Raw genomic sequence first — 23907 nt, forward strand, 5'->3', positions numbered from 1 at the left:
AAGATGGGTATAGATAGAGTGAATGCAAGCAGGCTTTTTCCACTGAGGCTCGGGGAGAAAAAAAAAACCAGAGGTCATGGGTTAAGGGTAAAGGGGGAAAGTTTAAAGGGAACATTGGGGGGGGGGGCTTCTTCACACAGAGTGGTGGGAGTATGGAATGAGCTGCCAGATGAAGTGGTGAATGCGGGCTCACTTCTAACATTTAAGAAAAACTTGGACAGGTATATGGATGAGAGGGGTTTGGAGGGATATGGCCCAGGTGCAGATCAGTGGGACTAGGCAGAAAAATGGTTCGGTCCAGTCAAGAAGGGCCAAAAGGCCTGTTTCTGTGCTGTAATGTTCTATGATTCTATGGTTCTTTGGATCATTGCATAACTCCCAATTCAGCACAGCAAATCCCCTAGTGGGCTGAACAACAAGCTGTTCTAAAAAGCCACCCCTTAGACACTCTACAAATTCTCTCTTGATGTCCAGTACTGGCCTAGTTTTCCCAATCCACTTTCACATTAAAATCCCCAACGATTATCATGAATTACCTTTCTGACACGCCTTTTCTATCACACGATTGATGCAGAAGGATTACACAAGTGTGCTGAGAAAATTCAAGCAGTGATGGATGCCCCAAGGCCAGAGGATATATCACAGTTGCAGTCCTTTTTAGGATTTGTCAATTACTGTAACAGGTTTCTGCCAAATCTGGTTACTGTGCTCCACCCAGTGAACTCATCACAGCAGATCAGGAAGAAATGGCAATGGACAAGGCCGTGTGAGATGGCTTTCAAAAAGGTAAAGGAAATGGTGAGATCAGACACTGTACTAACACATTATAATCCACATCGTCAGTGAAGCTTACCTGTAGCACCTTGTCTGATCTATAGGTAGAGTCATATCACATGTTACGAGCGGTGGACAGGAATGACAAATAGCCTTTGCATATGTTCCTTTACCACTGCACAGGAAAATTACACACAGATTGACAGAGAGGCCTTGAGTCTGGTTTGGGGCGTAAAACATTTCAACTAGTACTTGTACAGGAGAGAATTTACCCTCGTTACTGATCATCAACCACCGGTGTCCATTTTCAATCCACGGAAGGGTGTTTCACTAACAGCAGCAACAGAGATGGGCTCAGTTTCTTGGAGGACACGATTACAAGACTGAATTCAAGAGGATGACTAGTCATGGAAATGCTGATGGATTGTCCCGTTTACCCTTGGATAAGGAAGTATTGGAAAAATTTACTGAGAAATCCACTCCTCTTGACATACTCTCCCTAAAGCAAATCAAACGTCTCCCTATTACAACAGAGATGACCCAAAGTGAAACTAGAAATGACCCCACACTGTCTCAGGTTTACATGGTCACCCAGAATGTCTGGAATGTGCAGCAGCAATCTACTACCCCCATTTTTACCAGTGCCGGCATGAACTTGCCCTTGTCAGGGTTTGCCTCATGTAGGGATGGAGAGTTGTTGTACCATCCAAGGTGAGAGCTGAAGTGTTGGAGGAACTACCTGCCTGTCATCCAGCTGTGGTGAAAATGAAAGTATTGGCTTGATGCTTAGTCTGGTGGCCTGGGACAGATCAGCCGATTGACCAGCTTTCTATGCACTGTATGGGATGCCAACATGTCCAGAAGATGCCAAGAGCAGCACTGCCATCCCTGCATCGCCCTGGCAGAGGATTCATGTGGATCTTACCAGACCATTCATGGGCACAGATTTCTTGGTCGTAGTGGATGCAGCTACAAATTGGCCTGGAGTGTTCCCAGTCATCTCCACTACAGCTTCGCCCACTGTTGGTCTATTGAGAAGTCTCTCCACAAGGACTGGTGTTCCGGGACACTTAGTCAGTGACAGTGGACCACAGTTTGTGGGGAAATCCCTAAAAATGAATGGAATAAGACATTTTACATCTGCACAGAACCACCCAGCTACAAATGGCTTGGTGGAAAGGAAAGGTTTGTACGGAACACACCACACAACAGAACCTTACCAATTTCCTCCTTGCATTTTGTAATATAACACAATCCACAACCAGCAACTCACTGGCCCTGCTGTTCCAGGGTCATCCCTCGAATTCATGCTCGGATCTCCTCAAACCCAGTCTCAGGAGGAGGATGCAGGACAAGCAGCTGAAGCAAACTAAAGACTCCTCAAAGAGTCTCAGTGTTTCACTCCTGGACAAACAGTCCTGGCGAGTGACTACAGAGGTTATCAAAACTGGGTAAACCATATAACCATAAAACAATTACAGCACGGAAACAGGCCATCTCAGCCCTTCTAGTCCATACCGACGCTTACTCTCACCTAGTCCCACTGACCCGCACTCAGCCCATAACCCTCCATTCCTTTCCTGTCCATATACCTATCCAATTTTACTTTCAATGACAATACTGAACCTGCCTCTACTGCTTCTACTGGAAGCTCGTTCCACAAAGCTACCACTCTCTGAGTAAAGAAATTCCCCCTTGTGCTTTCCTTAAACTTTTGCCCCCTAACTCTCAACTCATGTCCTGTTGTTTGAATCTCCCTTACTCTCAATGGAAAAAGCCTATCCACGTCAACTCTATCTATCCCCCTCATAATTTTAAATACCTCTGTCAAGTCCCCCCTCAACCTTCTACGCTCCAAAGAATAAAGACCTAACTTGTTCAACCTTTCTCTGTAACTTAAGTGCTGAAACCCAGGTAACATTCTAGTAAATCTCCTCTGTACTCTCTCTATTTTGTTGAAAACTTACCTATAATTTGATGACCAGAACTGTACACAATACTCCAAATTTGGCCTTATCAATGTCTTGTACAATTTTAACATTACATCCCAACTCCTATACTCAATGCTCTGATTTATTAAGGCCAGCATACCAAAAGCTTTCTTCACCACCCTATCCACATGAGATTCCACCTTCCGGGAACTATACACCATTATTCCTAAATCACTCTGTTCTACTGCATTCTTCAATGCCATACCATTTACCATATATGTCCTATTTGGATTATTCCTACCAAAATGTAGCACCTCACACTTATCAGCATTAAACTGCATCTGCCATCTTTCAGCCCACTCTTCTAACTGGCCTAAACCTCTCTTTGAAAACCTACTTCATTATCCACAATGCTACCTACCTTAGTATCATCTGCATACTTACTAATCCAATTTATCACCCCATCATCCAGATCATTAATGTATATGACAAACAACATTGGACCCAGTACAGATTCCTGAGGCACACCACTAGTCACCGGCCTCCAACCTGACAAACAATTATCCACCACTACTCTCTGGCATCTCCCATCCAGCCACTGTTGAATCCATTTTACTACTTCAATATTAATACCTACCGATTGAACTTTCCTAACTAACCTTCTGTGCGGAACCTTGTCAAAAGCCTTACTGAAGTCCATATAGACAACATCCATTGCTTTACCCTCATCAACTGTCCTAGTAGCCTCTTCAAAAAATTCAATAAGATTTGTCAAACATGACCTTCCACGCACAAATCCATGTTGGCTGTTCCTAATCAGACCCCGTCTATCCAGATAATTATGTATACCATCTCTAAGAATACTTTCCATTAATTTACCCACCACTAACATCAAACTGACAGGCCTATAATTACTAGGTGTATTCTTAGAACCCTTTTTAAACAATGGAACCAGATGAGCAATGAACCAATCCTCCGGCACCATCCCCGTTTCTAATGACATTTGAAATATTTCTGTCAGAGCCCCTGCTATTTCTACACCAACTTCCCTCAAAGTCCTAGGGAAAATCCTGTCAGGACTGGGAGATTTATCCACTTTTATATTCCTTAAAAGCTCCAGTACTTCCTCTTCTTTAATTGTTATAGTTTCCATAACTTCCCTACTAGTTTCCCTTACCTTACACAATTCAATGTCCTTCTCCTTAGTGAATACTGAAGAAAGGAATTCATTCAAAATCTCCCCCATCTCTTTTGGCTTCACACATAGCTGTCCACTCTGATTCTCTAAGGGACCAATTTTATCCCTCACTATCCTTTTCCTATTAATATAACTGTAGAAACCCTTCGGTTTATTTTCACCTTACTTGCCAAAGCAACCTTGTATCTTCTTTTAGCTTTTCTAATTTCTTTCTTAAGATTCTTCTTACATTCTTTATATTCCTCGAGCACCTCATTTACTCCATGCTGCCTATATTCTTTGTAGATATCTCTCTTTTTCCTAACCAAGTTTCCAATATCCCTCGAAAACCATGGCTCTCTCAAACTTTTAACCTTTCCAGTCAACCTAACAGGAACATAAAGGTTCTGTACCCTCAAAATTTCATCTTTAAATGACCTCCATTTCTCTATTACATCCTTCCCATAAAACAAATTGTCCCAATCAACTCCTTCTAAATCCTTTCACCTCTCCTCAAAGTTAGCCTTTCTCCAATCAAAAATCTCAACCCTGGGTCCAATCCTATCCATCTCCATAAATATATTGAAACTAATGGCATTGTGATCACTGGACCCGAAGTGCTCCTGAACACATACCTCCGTCACCTGACCTATCTCATTCCCTAACAGAAGATCCAACACTGCCCCTTCTCTAGTCGGTACCTCTATGTATTGCTGCAAAAAACTGTCCTGCACACATTTTACAAACTCCAAACCATCCATCCCTTTTACAGAATGGGCTTCCATTCTATGTGTGGAAAATTAAAATCTCCCACAATCACATCTCTGTGCTTACTACACATATCTGCTATCTCCTTGCAAATTTGCTCCTCCAATTCTCGCTCCCCATTAGGTGGTCTATAATACACCCCTATAAGTGTTACTACACCTTTCCCATTCCTCAATTCCACCCAAATAGTCTCCCTAGCTGAGCCCTCTAATCTATCCTGCCATCATTCAGCCCACTCTTCTAACTGGCCTAAATCTCTCTGCAAGCTTTGAAAACCTACTTCATTATCCACAGCACCACCTACCTTAGTATCATCTGCATACTTACTAATCCAATTTACCACCTCATCATCCAGATCATTAATGAAAATGACAAACAACATTGGACCCAGTACAGATCCCTGAGGCACACCACTAGTCACCGGCCTCCAACCTGACAAACAGGTTTTCATCAAGATGTGCAGCATGAGAACCCTGGCTTTGCACCCAATAGTTGCCAGATCATTGGTTTTGCCAATGTGGTAATTAATGTTTCTTGGCTGCTTAGGATCGTGTTTTCTAAGTTTTACTTCAGCACTGAGGTTTACCTGTGTAACTGTCTCTCCGTGCTAAGAATAGGTTTGTTTGCCGCTTACCTTTCTACACTCCGTGTCAAGGTAAGTTCTGCCTGCCTCCTGCTTTTCTGCACAGCCTGCTGTTTGCCGTTCAATGCTCACACCCTCGTCTGCATCCTAACTCAATCTCTGTGCCTGTGTCCTGCATTTGGGTTCACCTCATTCATTGCAACAGAACGATCTGGCCACCATGGACCTAGCGGACATGAATATCCTTCAACAAGCCCTTGCCAGCCAGGGTTCCTTCCTGAGATGGCACAACCAACTCCGCCGGGAGGTCAAGGAGAACACCCATTCCCTGTCTGCTCAATGTCACACAGATCAATGACCAGGTGGACCGGGTATCCACTCACTTTACCCCATCCACTCCTGGAACCCTGTCTAACCATCTGAGACAGCCTGTAGGGGCAACCCCCTATGAGTCAGCAACACCCCCACCAAGAGAGCCTCACGTACCTGAACTGGATCACTACGCTGGGGTTTGGGGAAGTGCTGGGCCTTCTTCCTTCAGTGTTCCCTGGTGTTTGAACAACAGTCATCCACGTACTCCACGGATAAGTCAATGATTGCTTTATCATGGGGTTGTTGCGGGGAAGTGCCTTAGTGTGTGCCGCAGCAGTTTGGGGCAACCAACTGGATATCTGCTCTTCTTTTGCCACCTCTAACACAAAATGAGAAATATCTTTGACCACACTGTCAGTGGTAAAGACGCCACCAAACATCTACTCATTCTCCGTCAGGGCTCCCGCAGTGTTGCCGAATACTCCGTGGAGTTCCAGACATTAGCAGCCGACTCGGGGTGGAATGATGAGCCACTCAAAGGGGTATTTTGGAATGGTCTCAGCGACCTGGTGAAAGACGAGTTGGTGGCAAGAGACGACACTGACAGCTTGGATTCCCTGATCTCCCTGGCCACCAGGTTGGACAATTGCTTCTGAGAATGCCATAGAGAAAGAACTGGTCATCCACCACCTTTGGCCACTCCTCGGCACTCATTACTGCCTCCTGTAAGAACAATCCTCTCTCCTCCGCTTCCTGCTGCTAGAGTAGTTCCCAGCCCAGCCATTCCCACCTTCCCAGGAGAGGAACCCATGCAGCTGGGACGGAACCGCCATTCCCCCACAGAACGACTACAGAGATTGAGAGCGGGTGAGGGTCTATATTGCAGCCAGTCCAGCCACTTCTGTCCAGCCACTTCTGTCCAGACACTTCTGTCCAGCCACTTTTGTCCAGACACTTCTGTCCAGCCACTTCTGTCCAGCCACTTCTGTCCAGACACTTCTGTCCGGCCACTTCTGTCCAGACACTTCTGTCCGGCCACTTCTGTCCAGCCACTTCTGTCCAGCCACTTCTGTCCGGACACTTCTGTCCGGCCACTTCTGTCTGGCCACTTCTGTCCAGACACTTCTGTCCAGCCACTTCTGTCCAGACACTTCTGTCCGGCCACTTCTGTCCGGCCACTTCTGTCCAGCCACTTCTGTCCAGACACTTCTGTCCAGACACTTCTGTCCGGCCACTTCTGTCCGGCCACTTCTGTCCAGACACTTCTGTCCAGACACTTCTGTCCAGCCACTTCTGTCCAGACACTTCTGTCCGGCCACTTCTGTCCAGCCACTTCTGTCCAGCCACTTCCGCTGCCTGTCCCTTTCGGCCCAATAGGGAAGGCTCACGAGTAGAAAGGGGGACCCTGGTAGCCAGACAACATTCCCTTCCATCCTCCGACATCGGATACAGCTACTTTGCGTTACAACCAACAGTCCCTGTCTCTGTTAGCACTAGTGGACTCTGGCGCTGAGGGAAATGTTTTGGATAAAAACTTAGCCTTCCAAGCCGGAATTCCTCGTAAGCCATAGTGTACATCCCTGGAGGCCCGGGCACCAGACGGTAGACTACTGGCCCGAGTCACACACTACACACCACACCTGTCTCTTCTCTCTGGAAACCATCGGGAACAAATAAGATTCAACTTAATTTCCTCTCCTCAAGCCCCTATAGTTCTTGGTTACCCCTGGTTAAGCCGTCACAACCCCCGTATCGACTGGCCCACCAGGAAGATAGTCAGCTGGAGTTTGTTCTGCCATTCCTCTTGTCTACAATCAGCCCTTTCCCCAGTGGAGGTCACTGTGACCTCGTCCGCCTCTGAACCTCCCGACTTATCCAAGGTTCCAGTAGAGTATCGCGATCTGGGTGAAGTGTTTAGCAAGCAACGGGCTCTTTCCCTGCCTCCACATCACCCCTACGATTGCACCATTGACCTTCTCCCAGGAGCCTCACTATCCACCAGTCGGCTGTACAATCTGCCCCGACCAGAAAAGGAAGCAATGGAGGCTTACCTAAACGACTCTCTCATGGCTGGCATTATCCGATCCTCATCTTCCCTTGTAGGTGCAGGTTTCTTCTTTGTGGGGAAGAAAAATGGTTCACTGAACCCCTACATTGACTACCGTGGCCTGAACAGCATCACCATAAAGAATAAGTATCTCCTGCCCCTGATCAACTCGGTTTTCGTGCCCTTTCATGGAGCCACAATATTTTCTAAGTTGGGTTTGCGGAATGCCTATCACCAAGCCAGGATAAGGGAGGGAGATGAATGGAAAACAGCTTTTAACAACCCCTTGGTCACTTCAAATATCTGGTCATGCCATTTGGCCTCACCAATGCCCCCGCCAACTCCAAGCTCTGGTAAACGATGTCCTTCGGGACTTTATTAACCGTTTCAATTTTGTTTATTTGGACGACATCCTAATCTCCTCCCGTAGTCTTCAGGAGCACACCCACCATGTCTGTCAGGTTGTTCAGAGGCTTTTGGAAAACAAGCTATTCATTAAGGCAGAGAAGTGCGAGTTCCATGCCCGTTCCGTCAGTTTCCTGGGATACATCATCGAGAGCAGGCAGGTGAGGACGGATCCCGAAAAGATCCGTGCTGTGGCAGACTGGCCCAAATCTACGATGCTCAAACAACTCCAGCGATTTCTGGGGCTTGCAAACTTCTACCGTTGCTTCATCAGGGATTACAGCTGGGTGGCAGCGCCCCTAACTCAACTCACCTCTCCTGTGACCCCTTTTCACTGGACCCCCGAAGCAGACTCAGCCTTCTCAGAGCTGAAGAGGCGTTTCACCCCCGCTCCCATCCTGGTCCAACCAGTCCCCTCTCGTCAATTCATTGTGTAAGTCGATGCCTCTGACTCTGGGGTGGGAGTGGTCCTCTCCCAGTGCCCCGTCCCAGACCAAAAGTTCCACCCCTGCACCTTCTTCTCTCACTATCTATCCCCCACCGAGTGGAACTACGACATTGGGAACCAGAAATTGCTGGCCGTCAAACTCGCTTTGGAGGAGTGGAGGCACTGGCTGGAGAGAGTTGAGCATTCATTCGTCGTCTGGACAGACCATAAGAACCTCGAGTACATCCAAACCGCTAAACACCTTAATTCCCACCAAGCCCATTGGGCACTATTTTTTGGCCATTTCAAATTCACCCTCATTTATCATCCTGGTTCCAAGAACGGGAAGCCAGATGCTCTCTCCCGTCAATAAGTCTCCGAGGAGGGCCTTCCCAACCCCGATGCCATCCTTCCACCATCCTGTGTGATGGCTGCCATCACCTGGGAGATTGAATCCACAGTCAAAGAGGCCCAACAGACTCAATCTGGCCCAGGTAATGGACCCCCCCTATCGCCTCTTCGTGCCTGACTATGTTCCATCTCAGGTCATTTCATTCTTCTCATTTCACCTGCCATCCCGGAATTGATCGAACTCTGTCCTTCTGAAGCGACATTTCTGGTGGCCCACCATGGATACTGACACTCACTCCTTCGTCTCTGCCTGTTCTGTGTGTGCCCGCGGAAAAGCCTCCCATCTACCACCAGCTGGGTTGCTTCATCCCCTACCAGTCTTTAGCCGCCCTTGGTCCAACATTGCTCTGGATTTCGTTACTAGACTGCCCCCTTCACATGGGAACACTGTCATACTCACCATGGTGGACCGCTTCTCCAAAGCTGTGCACTTCATAGCCCTTCCCAAACTCCCTACAGCCCGTGAAACAGCCGACCTCCTTGTCCATCACGTCTTCCGCCTTCATGGAATTCCCCTTGAAATTGTTTCTGACCGGGGTCCCCAATTCATCTGTCAAGTCTGGAGATCCTTCTGTTAAGCATCTAGTGTAATTTGATTTTCTCAAAGAATGTGTTGACTAGTCACACGTGATAAGACCGGTGCTACACAGAGCGATATCCATTTAGAACAGATATCAAGAGGAGTTTCTTTAATCAGAGGGTGGTGAATCTGTCAAGTTCATTGCCTCAAATAGCTGTGGAGACAATCGTTAAGTATGTCTAAAGCGGCAGTTGATAGGTTCTTGATTAGTAAGAAGTGAAAGGTTATGCGAGAAGGTAGGAGAATGGGTTTGAGAGGAATAATAATTCCACCATGATGGAATGCCAGAACAGATTCAATGACTTCATTCTGTACCTGTGCCTCCTCGTCTTATGAAAGCAAAACTATAGTTGGTAAATATTAATCTAATGTATATGCATTATTAATCTTAGGGATTAAGCAAGATCCTAAAGTAATACCACTCATCAGTACAGGCCAGGGAGCATGCGGATGGTGGGAAGTTATTGGAAGGTTACACTGATTTTCTGGAGAATGTCTGTATTTCCACAGGTACAAGTTCTGAGTGGTTGGGTGGAGATACATCTCTACCAAAGGAGCTGTAAGGTGCTCCTGCCCTCTGCTGGTCAACAGGTCACCCTAGGGCAAAGTGTAGAACCTACTTAGAGCCCCCAATCATGGTCACATGAACCCATGGGAGCAGGTGGTGGATGGTCATATGAGCAGTTGGTGCTTATCACCAGTCCTGGTCATGTGAGCACTGGCACCAGGCAGACAATCTCTGAAGGGTATTGATAATGACTGGGGTCACCTGTCTTGTAAAGACACTGCCCAGAAGAAGGCAATGGCAAACCACTTCTGCAGAAAGAAATGCCAAGAACAATCATGGTCATGGGACCATGATCACCAACATCAAATGACATGGCACACAATGATGGCAAGTTCTGAAACGTTGACCTTTTGTGAACACAGCAAGGTCACAGCAGCCAGTTGTACCTTCAGCCATGAATCATGCGATAATGTGAATGTAAAAACTCCCCCTGGTCCCGAGTGATGAGGATCTTGCTCACTCCCTGCTTCTGGCCTCTCTCCCACATACTGAATCTCGGACACTCTTCTTCCCTTCTCTCGCACTGAACTTCAACACTTGGTCCTGTCCTACACCAGGATATTAATGTGAACAGAACATAGAACAGTACAGCACAGGATCAGGCCATTTGGCCCACAATGTCTGTGTTGAACGTGATGCCAAATTAAACCAATCATCTTCTGCTTGTACATGATCCATTGCCTGCTGGTTCCTGTGTCTATCTAAAAGCCTCTATCGAATATGTTTCTACCCCTTCCCCGAGCAGTCTGTTCCAGGCACTGACCCCTCTCTAAATGAAAAGACACGCCCTGCACATCTCCTTTAAACTCCACCCCACCCCACCTGAATGCACGTCCTCTCGGATTGAACTGTTGTATTTTGACTCACATTTAGCTCGACGGTTCCACGGCTTTCTGATCACAAAGTGAACTTCACTGGTGAACCCTATTCCCAGTTAAACACATCACATGATAGAACATTCCAGACGATGACTGACCAATAACTGTTGTCTTTATTGATCAGGATTTGTTCAAGGAGTAATTACACAGTTCAAATGTTAACTATTTAGTTACACATCTCTTTAGTTTACTCTCACAACTCCCAAACCCCCCCCCCCCCCCCGTTCAGGTGTTCCCCACCCCAGATGAACCTGGCCAGGGTTCACCGTGAGTTCCTCTCCGAGCCCCTGACTCAGGGTCTTCTTCACTGGTTGCTCTCCGGAGTCAGTGCTGTCGGTGATCTTGTCCGGCACCTTTTTATACGTTTCTTCCCAAAGCTCTCAGACATTCAGATTTATTTCTCAGATCTACATTGAAACCTACGGTGAAATGTGTGTTTGCATTCACACTGAAGGATGTGCTGGAGGCAGTTCACAAACGTCACCAGACCTTCCGGTGCCAAGATAGCAAACCCAATGTTCAGCAGGAAAATACAACCGGCAGCAACAACAACAACAGCAAAACAAGCCCCTTTTCCACATCCGACCCCTCCCCTTCACACACACAGGCAGCTTTTCTTTGGTCCCAGACTCTGACTTACAGATATTGGTCCTCCAGCCTCAGTCCCTGGCACGGACTCACAGACATTGTCCCTCGATCTCCAGACAGGGCAACCCTGGGGATTCTACTTCCAGGCCTTGATCTCAGGACCCACCAGTTTTGATATTTGATCTTTGGATTTCACCCCATGGACTTGCCGACATGTGGCCCTCAACCTTGGGCGATGCTTCTCTGGTCATTCCATCCTCTGGGTATCGACCCCAGGACTCACTGATCACAGGACTTTGACCTTTGGATCTCACCCTCTTGTCCACGTGGACCTCCAACCCAAGACTCACTGAGAGGGATTGCTAACCTCAATCCTTTCCACCAGCTGAACTGACCTTCGACTGTGGAGCTCTGACCTGGACTCTGAACACCAGCTCCTGCTCTGTGTCCCTGAACCCTAACCCCTAACCCCTAAGTGTCCCCCCGCACAAAGAAATGCAAAACAGACAAAAAGCTGAAAAAAAATGTGTCTGAACCTCGACCTCGACAGAGATCACACTCAGAGCCATCTAGACTGGTGAGAGATCCCGTCCCTCTCCTCAGGGGAATGTTTCTAGAACTATTCCCAGCATCCACATCTCAAACTTTCTCTCTCACATCTCCCTCCCCTACACCTCTCCATCCCCCTCCCCTCTACCATCCACCATCCCCCAACATTAATGATCCCTCTCCCCATGATCATCCACCCTCCACCTTCCCTTCCCCCTCACCATCCATTATCCCCTATCATCAATGATCCCTCTCCCCAACTATCATCCACCCTCTACCATCCTCTTCCCTTCACCATCCATCATCCCCTACCTCCTCCATCATCCCCATCCTCAAACTTTCCCCTTCCCCTCCCCCTACTTCCTCCCCTCCCCACCCCGTCCTGATCCTCCTCCTGCTTCTCCTCCTTCCTCTCCGCAGGTAGAGTCATTCACAAGCCAGGAGTTATGGGATCTGAAACATGGCTGCATGGATTCAGAATTGCCTTGCCCAACAAAGGCAGAGGGTGGGAGTTTAGGGAGGGTATTCTGCCTGGAGATCCATGACCAATGTGTTCCATGGGGATTTGTTCTGGGGTCCCTGCTCTTTGTGGCTTTTACAAAGGACTTGGATGAGGAAATGGAAGTGGGGTTAGTGACTTTGCAGATGACATGAAGATTGGTGGAGTTGTGGATAGTGTAGAAGGCTGTCGTAGGTTACAACGGGACATTGACAGGGTGCAGAGCTGGGCTGAGAAGTGGCAGATGGACTTCAATCCAGAAAAGGGTCAAGTGATTCATTCTGGAAGGTGAAATGTCAAGGCAGAATACAGGATTCATAGAAATGTTGAGGAGCAGCGAGATCTTGGGGTCCAAATCCATAGATCCCTCAAAGCTGCTGTTAGTTGACAGGGTAGTTAATAAGGCGTGTGGTATGTTGGCCTTCACTCATCAGGATATTGAGTTCAATAGCTATGAGGTCGTGTTGCAGCTCAATAAACCCTGGTCAGACAACACTTGGAATATTATGTTCAGTTCTGGCTGCTAATTATAGGAAAGGTGTGGAAGCTTTAGAGAGGGTGCAGAGGGGATGAAGCAGGATGTTGTCTGGAATAAAGACCAAAAGATCATAAGACAGATGAGCAGAATTTGGCCATTTGGCCCATCGAGTCTGTTCTGCCATTTAATCATGGCTGATCCTTTTTTCCCCTCTTCAACCCCACACCCCAGCCTTCTCCCTATCACTTTTAATGCTGTAGCCAGTCAAGAACTTATCAATATCTGCCTTAAAAACACCAAATGACCTGGCCTCCAAAGTTGCATGTGGTAACAAATTCCACAAATTCACTCTTCGATGCCAGCATATGTTTTCTTCAGTGAGGAGCCAAAATTTGTTCACAATACAGAAGGTAAAGCTTCACCTGTGCCTTATAAAGCCTCAGCATCACATCCCTGCTCTTGTATTCTGGACGTCTTGAAATGAATGCTAACATTTCCTTCCTGCCCACTGACTCAACCTGCAAGTTCACCTTTATGTTCTGCAGAAGGACTCCGAAATCCCTTTGTAACTCAGATTGTTGCTTTTTCCCCATTTAGAAAACAGCCTGCCAAAGTGCATCACCATGCAGTTTCCAACATTGTATTTCATGAGTGAGCTTGACTTTTCTCTTTGGAGACAATGAGGATGAGAGGTGATTTGATAGAGGTGTAGAGAATGATAAGTGCCATGGATCGACTGGACAGCCGGAGACATTTTTCTGTGGGGGAGAATGGCTAATATGAGGGAGCCTAACTTTAAAGTTTTGGAGAGAAAGTACAGGAGAGGTAAGTTATTTTTACACAGAGAGTGGTCGGTGTGGAACACACTCCTGGGCTGGTGGTAGAGGCAAAGGCATCAGGTGCATTTGATAGACTCTTAAATACACATGGGTGACAGAAAAAATGGAGGGCCATGTGGGAGGGAGGGGCTAGATTTATCTTGGAGTTGTTTAAGTTGTTGGCACAATATCACGGGGAAGAGGCCTGTACTCTGATACACTGTTACATGATCCAATGTTGGCGTTCCAGTTTGCTGGGATGTTCCAGGATTTCCCAGAGTCTGGAATGGGCCCAGCTGATTGGAAAACTACAAATGTAAGGATCCCATTTCAGAAAGGACGGAGGTAGAGAGCAGGAAACTCGGTGTCTTGCTGTCTGCCACTGGGAAAATGCTGAACACACACTGAAGGAACGATGACAAGGTGTTTAGAAAATCTCACACGGTCAGACAGAGTCAGTGACAATGAAAGAACTGCAGAGGCTGGAAATCTGGAAATGCTCAGCAGGTCGGGCAGCATCTGAGGGAGGAGAAACAGTGTGTGAGCAGAGTGCTTTATTCAATGTGCTGAAGGGAATGAGCTGCCTGCTGAAGCTGCTCAGTGATGTCTGCTGGGAACACACGGGTCTGCAGGGACTGGAATCTGGGATGAAAAACGAGCTGCTGGAACTCAGTGGATCAGGTCAGCAGACCACAGACTCTCTGAACTCCTCCAGAGTGCAGGGAGAGAGGAAACAGTGAGCTACCAAACTGTTAGCCTGTCACTGGCATTCAGAGAAATGGTGGAATCTACAATGAAGGATGTGATATCAAGGTCATTGGAAAATATTATGAGTGAGTTGAGTCAGCCTGGATTAATGAAATGGAAGTCACATTTGACTGGTCTTTCCGAGGTCTTTGGGGAAGTATCGAGTGAAGTCGTTCAGGGGGAACCAGTAGATGTGATGTATTTGGAGTTTCAGAAGGTTATTGATGAGGTCTCTCACTGGAGGTTGGTGAACAAGTTCAGAGCAGATGGAGTTGGGATAGAAGACGAGAGCACTTGGAACTGGGAGAGATTTCCAGCATGGACTGAACATTGGTTAACATAGAGAAAGGAAATGGCAGGAAGGAATGTGTCCTTCTCACATGACTGGTCTGTGATCCGTGGGGTGTTTCAGACAGGGATCAGTGCTTGGGCCCCAGTTATTCACAGTCAGTTATTTCCCTGAGGAGACCAAAAGTAACATTTCCAAGTTTACTGAAATGGGAATGTGAGTGGAGATGAGGGGCAAAGATTCTCCACCCTGGAGCTGTAGAGAGAAGCTCAGGGATTGGCTTGCTCAAAAGCAAGATCAGCATATTTCTGGGAATGAGAGGGATCAGGGATATCGGGATAAGGGTGGGAATAATGTTGATGTAGAACAAAGGGACTGGAAATACAGAGCCATCATTGAAAGAGGCATCACAGGTAGATAGGGTCATAAAGAGAGTGTCTGGTGCATTATCCTTCATAAATCAGGGCACTGATTACAGGAGTTGGGATTTGGAAGCTGGACAATACTGTGGAGAGGCCTAGTTTGGAGTATTGTGTGCAGTTCTGGTCATCTCCCCACAGGAAAGATATTAATAAGCTTGAAAGAGAGCAGAGACAATTTACAAGGATGTTGCCAGGACTTGAGTTATGGGGAAAGGGAGAGTAAGTGAGGACTTTATTGACCATGAACATAGGAATGAAACATTCCCTCTGCTCTGCTAATTATTTTGATGACTTGTGATTGGATTTGGATTTGAACACACTTTGTTTTATTCTGTCCAATCCTTCCGACACAGTTTCCCTTTGTCTGTCTCTCACTGAGTAACGCCATTTAAAGAGACATTACCAAGACAGAATGGTTGTATTATATATCTTGTTCATTTCTTCCCTCACCACATCCCAGTCAATGTTCCAGCTTTCATCGATCTCTGCAGGCTTTGCTCCGTATTCATCAGCAAACTGCTGATTGAAAGTGTAGAAAACCTTCTTCCAATAGGATGCTGCCTGTGCGGAGATCTCCCTTTGGATAATCCAGGATTTGTAGTAATCATTGACTGTTTGATAATCCTTGTAGGGATGGAATTTCCCATTTGTGTCTTTACTTTGGAATGATCTATCACTTGCGACTGAAGCTGTGCAGATACCCATTGCAAGACGTTCACTGTCTATCAATTGACATCCGTTGAGTCCTCTAGGTCTGTGCTGTTTACAGGAGTGTTGTGAGTGAACCGGGGTCTCTGAGTCACAGAAAACCCCACAGAAAGGACATTTCTTTGTACAATTGAATAACCCTTTGAACAACTCCTCCCTGGGTTTAATGGATAATTCTTCAATCTTTGCTTTGACATCCCAGCCTTTTACCTCATCGAGGAGTTTCTTCTCCATCTCTTCAATACATGGCAGAATGGCTTCTGCACATTTCTTGCCATCACTGCCACTCTGAAACAGAACAAGTTTCATCTCATCTTTGGGCATCGAGATTCTTGTGTTTAACTTTTCAACAAACGTGTTTAGGAAGCTCTGAGCATTTCCAGCAAAGTTCTGCTTCACTGCATCCTGAACAATGTCCTTAGCTTGCCCAGTGATCTCTGTGAGGATTTCTTTAGCCAGACGGGTAAATGTGCTCTCCCCATCGTGTTCTGTCTTGCAGTGTTTAATAACTTGCTGATGGAGCCAGTCTTTGGCGAAATTCTCAAAATCTCTGATGTACCGGAGATATTCATCAAATTGATGTGTTTGTTTCAGGTGGACCAGGAGGGCCACAGTGAAGTTGTTGCGGAGACTGTACTGTCGCTCAGGGTCGTGTTTTTTCATATCATCCACGATGTTCACGCTGAGAGTCTTGAGGGTGGCGTCTCGGAGAGCTGGCAAGAAACAAGATCGTGCAAATCGTTCTGCTTGTCTCTGGTTCTCATCCTGCTCTGTGTAAATATCCATGAAGAGATCAAAGTATTGACTTTTCATGTTTTCCAGTCTTCTCTGTGGGTCGTGGTTGTGGATAAACCTCCTGTGCATCTCCTGGAATCTTGGTACAGCGTAACCACACAGGTGAAGTTTAAACTCGGCCTTGAAAACCTCAGACATTGAAAAGTTTTGATGTGAAATATTGTCAACGTTTCCCTCTATCATGTTCAAAAGTTCAATGCAATATTTTTTGTCATAATCCATGTCCTTTTTTGTGATGTCAGTGATCCAATGTCTGCATTCATCCTCGATGAGCTTTGTAATCTTTGCTGCTTGATCGAGATCTGATTTCAATCTGGATGGAATGTGTTTACTTGTACCCCATCTCCAATGTGACACATTGATGTGTTTCTCTTCAATCTGAAAGTACTGGGTCCCCAGTTCACAGAGATTGTTACCTTTTAGCCTTTCATTAATCACTCTCCCTTGAATTTTTGTTTCCTCTCTGAGAAGATTTTCAATCTCCTGTTCAATCTTTCTTTTTCTGCAGGGCTGATACTCCAGCTGAGAGAGTGTACTTTTCCACATTGTTTCAAATTCATTTTGCAATTCCTGTTGACCCAACTCCCGATTTGCTGCTTTACACTTCTGTAAAAGCTCCTTCACCTGTTCTCCAATCTGCTTGTGAAAGTTATTACAAATATCTTCCACTCCCTGCAGTCCCACCCGTCTGTTCACGGCATCTCTACATCTCTGCGTTGAATCGTGGTGAAGTCGGCTGCATAAACTGGAGATGCTGAGTTTAAATTCCTCTCTGTATTTCTCCATCAGATACACGTTATCAGCCCCACTTTCATACAGAGCTTGTAGTTTATCCAGAGTGTCACCCTCCCTTTTGTTCATCTCTGTCCTCATCTCCCTCTCCAGATTATGGAGCAGTTCGGTGAGATCTCCTTTGGCATTGCTGATTCTGTTTTCAGCCTCATTTCCCCAGGAGTGAGTGAATTTGTGGAGTTCCCACTCCCAGTCCTTGTACTTCACGGAGAGGTGGTTGTAAGCCTCTGCGAACAGGCTGTTCTGGAAGCTAAAAATGAAATTTTCGTGTTTCACCTGCTCCCAAAGCCCAGCCATCCATTTGATAAAGTCCGGGATAGTGAAAGCTCTTTGGCTTTTGCTCCGTTGGAGTAGACACTGAATTAGGTTCTTCTTCAGTTGGGAGACGTGTTCACTGTAGCCGGTGTTGACTGCAGCCATTGGGGGTGTACCATGCCACAGACCAGGGATGTACCAGTTGTCCTTGTCAGCATCATAGTCCATCACATCCCGGAACGTTACTCGGTCTACCTTCTCCAGCTTTGCTGCAGCCTCTGTCATCTTATCCAGCTGCTCCAGGAGTTTCTGACGGCCTCTCAGATTCTGCTCGTGCGCACTCACATCGCCGACGTTCTGGTGCACAAATATGCACTTTGGCCCTTTTCCTGTCTCCTTCATGCGGATTAAGGAATGGACAACAATCTGTAAAATATCTTTCATCTCTGACAGATTTTCCATCCCGATGTTTACCAACGTTAAGTTGCTTAATCCAACCACGAACGTTGCCAGCTCATTGTCGTGCTCGTAGCTGTCTGTCAGTGTTGCGAGTCCTGGGGCTCTCAGCCCCTCTGTGTCAATGACCAGGATGAACTCACAGCCCAGCTCCTCGGCCAGGCTCCCTGTGACTTTGATCAACTGCATGTAGGCCCCTTGAGTACATCGGCCGCTGCTCACAGCAAACCACAAACAGAACATTGTGTTGAGGAGTGTGGACTTGCCCGTGCTCTGAACTCCGATCACTGTCAGCACAAACACTCGGCAAGCTCTTCCCACTTTGTTGGCCAGCTCTGTGAGTACGGCAGTGATCCATGGAATGGGAACGTTGGAAACGTCTCCATCGATGAGTTCCAGTGGGAACCCTTCCAGCAACAGTTCAGCAGCAACCCCTGGGAACTGCGGCACCTTTGGGTGGATCTGTGTCCTTCGGGTGACGTTGTGTCGAGTCACTGAAAGTTCATAAATCTGGCCAAGTTCCCTCATGAAATGCTCGAGTCCCAGGGAACTATCAGACATCTTCTGATCCAACTCCTTCAGTTCCTTCACCTTCTGCTTTGAGTCTTTGCACAGTTCTTTATAAATTCTACGCAATCCTGCCATAACTTCCCGTGATTTACTGTCCAGTTCCAGCTTCAGCCACTGTAGGGAAATGGCTCTGTCAACCCCACCATGACGGGTGAGGTGTTCAATGAACAGCCGCATTTCGTCCGACAGACTCTGTCTGAGCTGAACTTCCCGGATTCTGTTCTTCTCCCGTTCCAGTTCTTGGTTATACTCTTCTGTGGTTCTGTCCCCACGGAGTTTCATCCGCGATTTCTCTTTCTCAACTTTAGACAACCCTTGCCAGGGCTCTCCATGAAAGGGCAACACTCTCCTTTTATACCCAGTAATGTCTCCTGAGTCAAGTCTGTCCAGTATTTTGGTCAGTTCCTTGGCTCGTTGTATTTCAGGTTGACGTTCATCGACCTCAATCCCACTTTCCATCGCAATGTCAGCCATTTTCTCCAGGCTCAGCAAGGTCTGGTCCCTGTCCCTCACTAGAATTACTTGTTTGATCTGAGAACGGAGCTTTTCCACAAGTTTAGCCTCATTTACATTTGCCCGAAGAATGCATTGTTGACGTTTTAACTTTAGATCTTTCAGCAGTTTCTCCACCTGCTCAGGGGTTATGTGTTGCTGATTGATGTGGGTGTTGACTATGAGAAAGTGTTTTGCTGGTGACTGTGTGAGAGAGGTGAGGAATTCTCGTTCCTTCTCACCAATAACATCGATGAAAATAAAGAGAGCAGCAGATACTTTTGCTAGAAACCGAGCGTTTCCCTGGAAAGTTTCAGCATCGCCTCGGAGATTAATGAATGCAGCAGCCTCTGGGAAAATATCCGTGTTACTCTTCCCAGAAGGGAGATACCAGCTGATCTCAGCCATTCCATCGGATATCCTGCGGGGCACATTCCCACATTTCATCTCGGAGTGCAGGAAGATGTTCTGCTGCAGCTGTGCCTGACTCAGGGTGAGATTGAGGATTCGGGATTTGGACACTGTGCACCTTCCCAGTCTGAGGAAGGACACCGTTGGCATGGCCGCTGTCACGTTGGGCACCTCCACAATGGGGCTGCTGTCTGTAGGAGAATGTGGGCACCATGTTTTAACAATGGGCCTCATGGCCCAGAGGAGAAGGGTGGCACCAGGCCCTTCTGTGGGTCCCCTCACCTTGTCCATGGGGTGACTGTGAGTGTCTGGCATCAGAAAGGGTAATGCAAACTGGCACAGAGACATCTTCAGCATCAGTTCCTGCTGGAGAGAGTGGTCAGCACAGAGGAAAATGGCAGCAATGATATCCAGAGGATTTATCCCATGATTCCCATGTCCTTTAACTTCAAAGAAATCACTGAAGTCTTCATGGTTATTGCCTTCTCCTTTGGAGGAGAGATCAAGTGGCCAGTCGGGATTCCTCGCCAGTGAATTGGCTGCGAGGATCCTTTGGAGAAATCGCCAGGGAAGATCTTCTGCTCGAGTTGGTTTGCTGTCCTTCAGTTTATCCTGGGACACCTCCTGGACAGTCTGAAGAGACAGTTTGTGAGGATAATGATCCTGTAATCCCAAATCCTTTACAATTTGTGGGGAGCTGAGATTTTCAGACCCATCATTTCCATCTGGTAAAATGTTCGTCATCATCTCTGATACGCTCTGAGTTCTTTTGAAATCTCTGTTATTTTTCTTGGGGGTGGGAGGGTGGGGTAATTTGGGGATAGGTGTCCTGTTCTTTATCTTATTTATCGTTTTGACTCTATTCCAAGTCCTGGATATTTGCTGTGCCTGATGTTCTACTGGAACACTGGATCCTGTCCCAGGATCTCAGGGCTGAATGGTTCCATGCCTCTGGTGATCCTCTGTCAGGTCTCGTTGTCCTGGCACGGTGTGTACTGAGTACAGTCGGTAGGTGATCACCATGGCAATCTGGAATTGGTCACCACAATTATACCTGGCCTTGATGACACCACAACAAGAGGACTGGATACAAACTTGTTCTCTTTAGTAAATGAACGATGTACTTTCTCTTGAGGGAGTGTAATGAAGATTCTGCAGATTCTTTTCCTGGGGTGAAATCAGAGAATCTTTGAAATACTCAGCAGGTCATGCAGCATCTGTGGAGAGAGAGAGAGGGTCAGTGTTTCAGGTCCATGTGATGGTTGTTGACTTCAGGAGGGCACGGAGCGACCACTCCCCGCTAAACATCGACGGCTCCTCGGTAGAGATCATTAAGAGCACCAAATTTCTTGGTGTTCACCTGACGGAGAATCTCACCCAGTCCCTCAACACCAGCTCCATAGCAAAGAAAGCCCAGCAGTGTCTCTGCTTTCTGTGAAGGCTGAGGAAAGTCCATCTCCCACCCCCCATCCTCACCACATTCTACAGGGGTTGTATTGAGAGCATCCTGAGCAGCTGCATCACTGCCTGGTTCGGAAATTGCACCATCTCGGATCGCAAGACCCTGCAGCAGATAGTGAGGTCAGCTGAGAAGATCATCGGGGTCTCTCTTCCCGCCATTATGGACATTTACACTACACGCTGCATCCACAAAGCAAACAGCATTATGAAGGACTCCACGCACCCCTCATACAAACTCTCCTCCCTCCTGCCGTCTGTGAAAAGGCACCGAAGCATTCGGGCTCTCACAAACAGCCTATGTAACAGTTTCTTCCCCCAAGCCATCAGACTCCTCAATACCCAGAGCCTGGACTGACATCAGCTTACTGCCCTCTACTGTGCCTATTGTCTTGCTTATTATTTATTGTAATGCCTGCACTGTTTTGTGTACTTTATGCAGTCCTGGGTGGGTCTGTAGTCTAGTGTAGTTTTTTGTGTTGCTTTACATAGTTCAGTGTAGTTTTTGTACTGTTTGATGTAGCACCATGGTCCTGAAAAATGTTGTCTTGATTTACTGTGTACTGTACCAGCAGTTATGGTCCAAATGACAATAAAAAATGAGTTGACTTTGACTTTGGTGAGTCTGTCATATCAGAAGTTGAGCTGATCATCCCTCTGTCCACTGGGGGTTGGAAGAATGAGTTGTGATCTCACTGAACTGAGGACAGAGTTTAACGTTGTTGGATACAGGGAGGATGTTCCCACTGGTTAATGAGTCTAGGATCAGGGCACAGGCTGACTGTAAGGGGTGGGCTGTTCATGACCGTGATGAGGGAAATGTCCAAGTCTCCACACAAATAGAACATAGAACCAGAACGTTACAGCAAAGTGCAGGCCCTTCAGAACCCAATGTTGTACCAACCTTTTATCCTGTCTGAGATCAATCTCACCATCCCCCAGCCCAGCAGTATCAAAGAGGTATACTTGCTACTGAGGGTCTGCTGACTCACCTTATTTCTCCTGGTGGTCACCCACCTACAGTCTGACCCTGTTCTCTGGATGTGACCACCTCAGGATCAGTTTCATCCTAATGTTATCTATCCTCATGCTTTTCAAAAGTTCCAGAATATCCTCTTTCTTAACATTAACGTGTTTCAGCATGTAAGCCTGATTTACACTATCCTCACAAATGCCAATGCCCCTCTCACTGGTGAACACTGAAGCACAGTAACTTCCAAAATGCTGGTGGAACGCAGCAGGCCAGGCAGCATCTATAGGGAGAAGCACTGTCAACGTTTCGAGCTGGGACCCTTCATCAGGTCCTGATGAATGGTCTCAGCCGGAAACATCGGCTGTACTTCTTCCTATAGATGCTGCCTGTCCTGCTGCGTTCTACCAGCATTTTGTGTGTGTTGCTTGAATTTCCAGCATCTGCAGATTTCCTTGTGTTTGCACTGAAGCATCGTGTTCATTAAGGACCTCACTAGTTCCTCTGTCTCCAGGCATATGTTTTGTCTTCTATCCCTGACCAGTCCAATCGATATGTAGTTGTGCACAGACACCACAAATTCGTGACGAGTACGAACCTGAATGTCAGAAAATATCAGGACTATTACAGCACGATTACGGGTCGAGACAGCGAGAAGAAAGAATTAAGCAGTACAGGGCAGCCACAGGCTCTAACAAAGGCATGAGTAACAGTTCATTGTACACAGTGGAAGACATGCTGAATTTAAGGAAAAATAACATGGCAATGGCTTCATTTGGGGAAATTGACAAATTTGATAGTGCCAAAGAAGGATGGGATTTGCAAGTTCAGACGGTTAAACTGTATTGTAACACTAACAACATGGAGGAACAAAAGAAAGCCTCTACACTTCTTAGCTTAAAGGGCCCAAGAATGTATAGTCTCTCACCCAATTTAGTAACCTCTGCAAAGCCAGTAAGCAAGATGTTCGACAAAATTGTTACAATTTTACAAAATCACTTGAGTCCTAAACCACTGGTACCAGCTGAGAGATTTTGATTTTACAAAAGGAGCTTGTCAAATGATGAAAGTCTTTCTGAATACATTGCAGAACAGTGCAAACTTTCCCAGTTCTGTGACTTTAGAGACAGACCTTCTGACTAATTAAGGGACAGGTTTGTTTGTGGCATGTATAGTCAAAGCACTTAAAAGAGGCTACTGTCAGAAAGAGACTTAACCTTAGAACGGGCTTTGACCATTGCAACATTGTTAGAGACTGCAGCAAAGGAAGCAGCAGAACTACAGAAAAGGAGGCGAGAATGTGAAGCACACTAAATGTCCCTGAATGGTGCAAAAAACCAAAATTTTAACAATGTGGTAACTTCTCCCATGATGTAAATGACTGTTGGTTCAAGGAAAATGTTTGCAGGAAGTGTCACATACAAGGCTACATCGAGAGAGTGTGCAAGGTGGACAAAAAGCACAACTGAATGAAAAGTGTCAAACACAAAATTAAGCAAATGCATAAAGTGACCGAACGTAAAACAGAATCAGAAAACATAGAATCTGAAAAAGGTGAGCTGTCATGCCTAGAACTGCATAGTATTTCTGAAGCAGATCACAAAATAATGAGCATTGACTTGTCACTAGCCTTTCTACAAATGGAGTTTGAGGAAACAAGCAGGAAGTTCCTCAAAATCAACACTCACTTGGGACTGTTCCAGTATAATCGTCTCTTCTTTGGCGTCATTACTGTGCCAGCAATTTGGC

The 23907-nt window shown here is 46.5% G+C and overlaps 1 protein-coding gene across 1 annotated transcript; it reads right to left on the reverse strand.

Annotated features, from left to right (window-relative positions):
• Positions 1 to 12376: 12376 nt before the first annotated feature.
• On the reverse strand, positions 12377 to 20474 carry LOC132386077 (up-regulator of cell proliferation-like). Its single transcript, XM_059958367.1, has one exon. It carries the CDS (start codon positions 20472 to 20474, stop codon positions 15651 to 15653), a length of 4824 nt encoding a protein of 1607 aa, XP_059814350.1. The 3' UTR covers positions 12377 to 15650.
• Between the last annotated feature and the right edge of the window lie 3433 nt (positions 20475 to 23907).

The sequence above is a fragment of the Hypanus sabinus genome, unplaced genomic scaffold (assembly GCF_030144855.1).
Source record: "Hypanus sabinus isolate sHypSab1 unplaced genomic scaffold, sHypSab1.hap1 H_7, whole genome shotgun sequence".
Classification (NCBI taxonomy): domain Eukaryota; kingdom Metazoa; phylum Chordata; class Chondrichthyes; order Myliobatiformes; family Dasyatidae; genus Hypanus; species Hypanus sabinus.

What these genes read in the sequence shown, in the direction of transcription:
- LOC132386077 (XM_059958367.1), bottom strand. Translation starts at nt 20,474, where the DNA reads ATGACGAACATTTTACCAGATGGAAATGATGGGTCTGAAAATCTCAGC.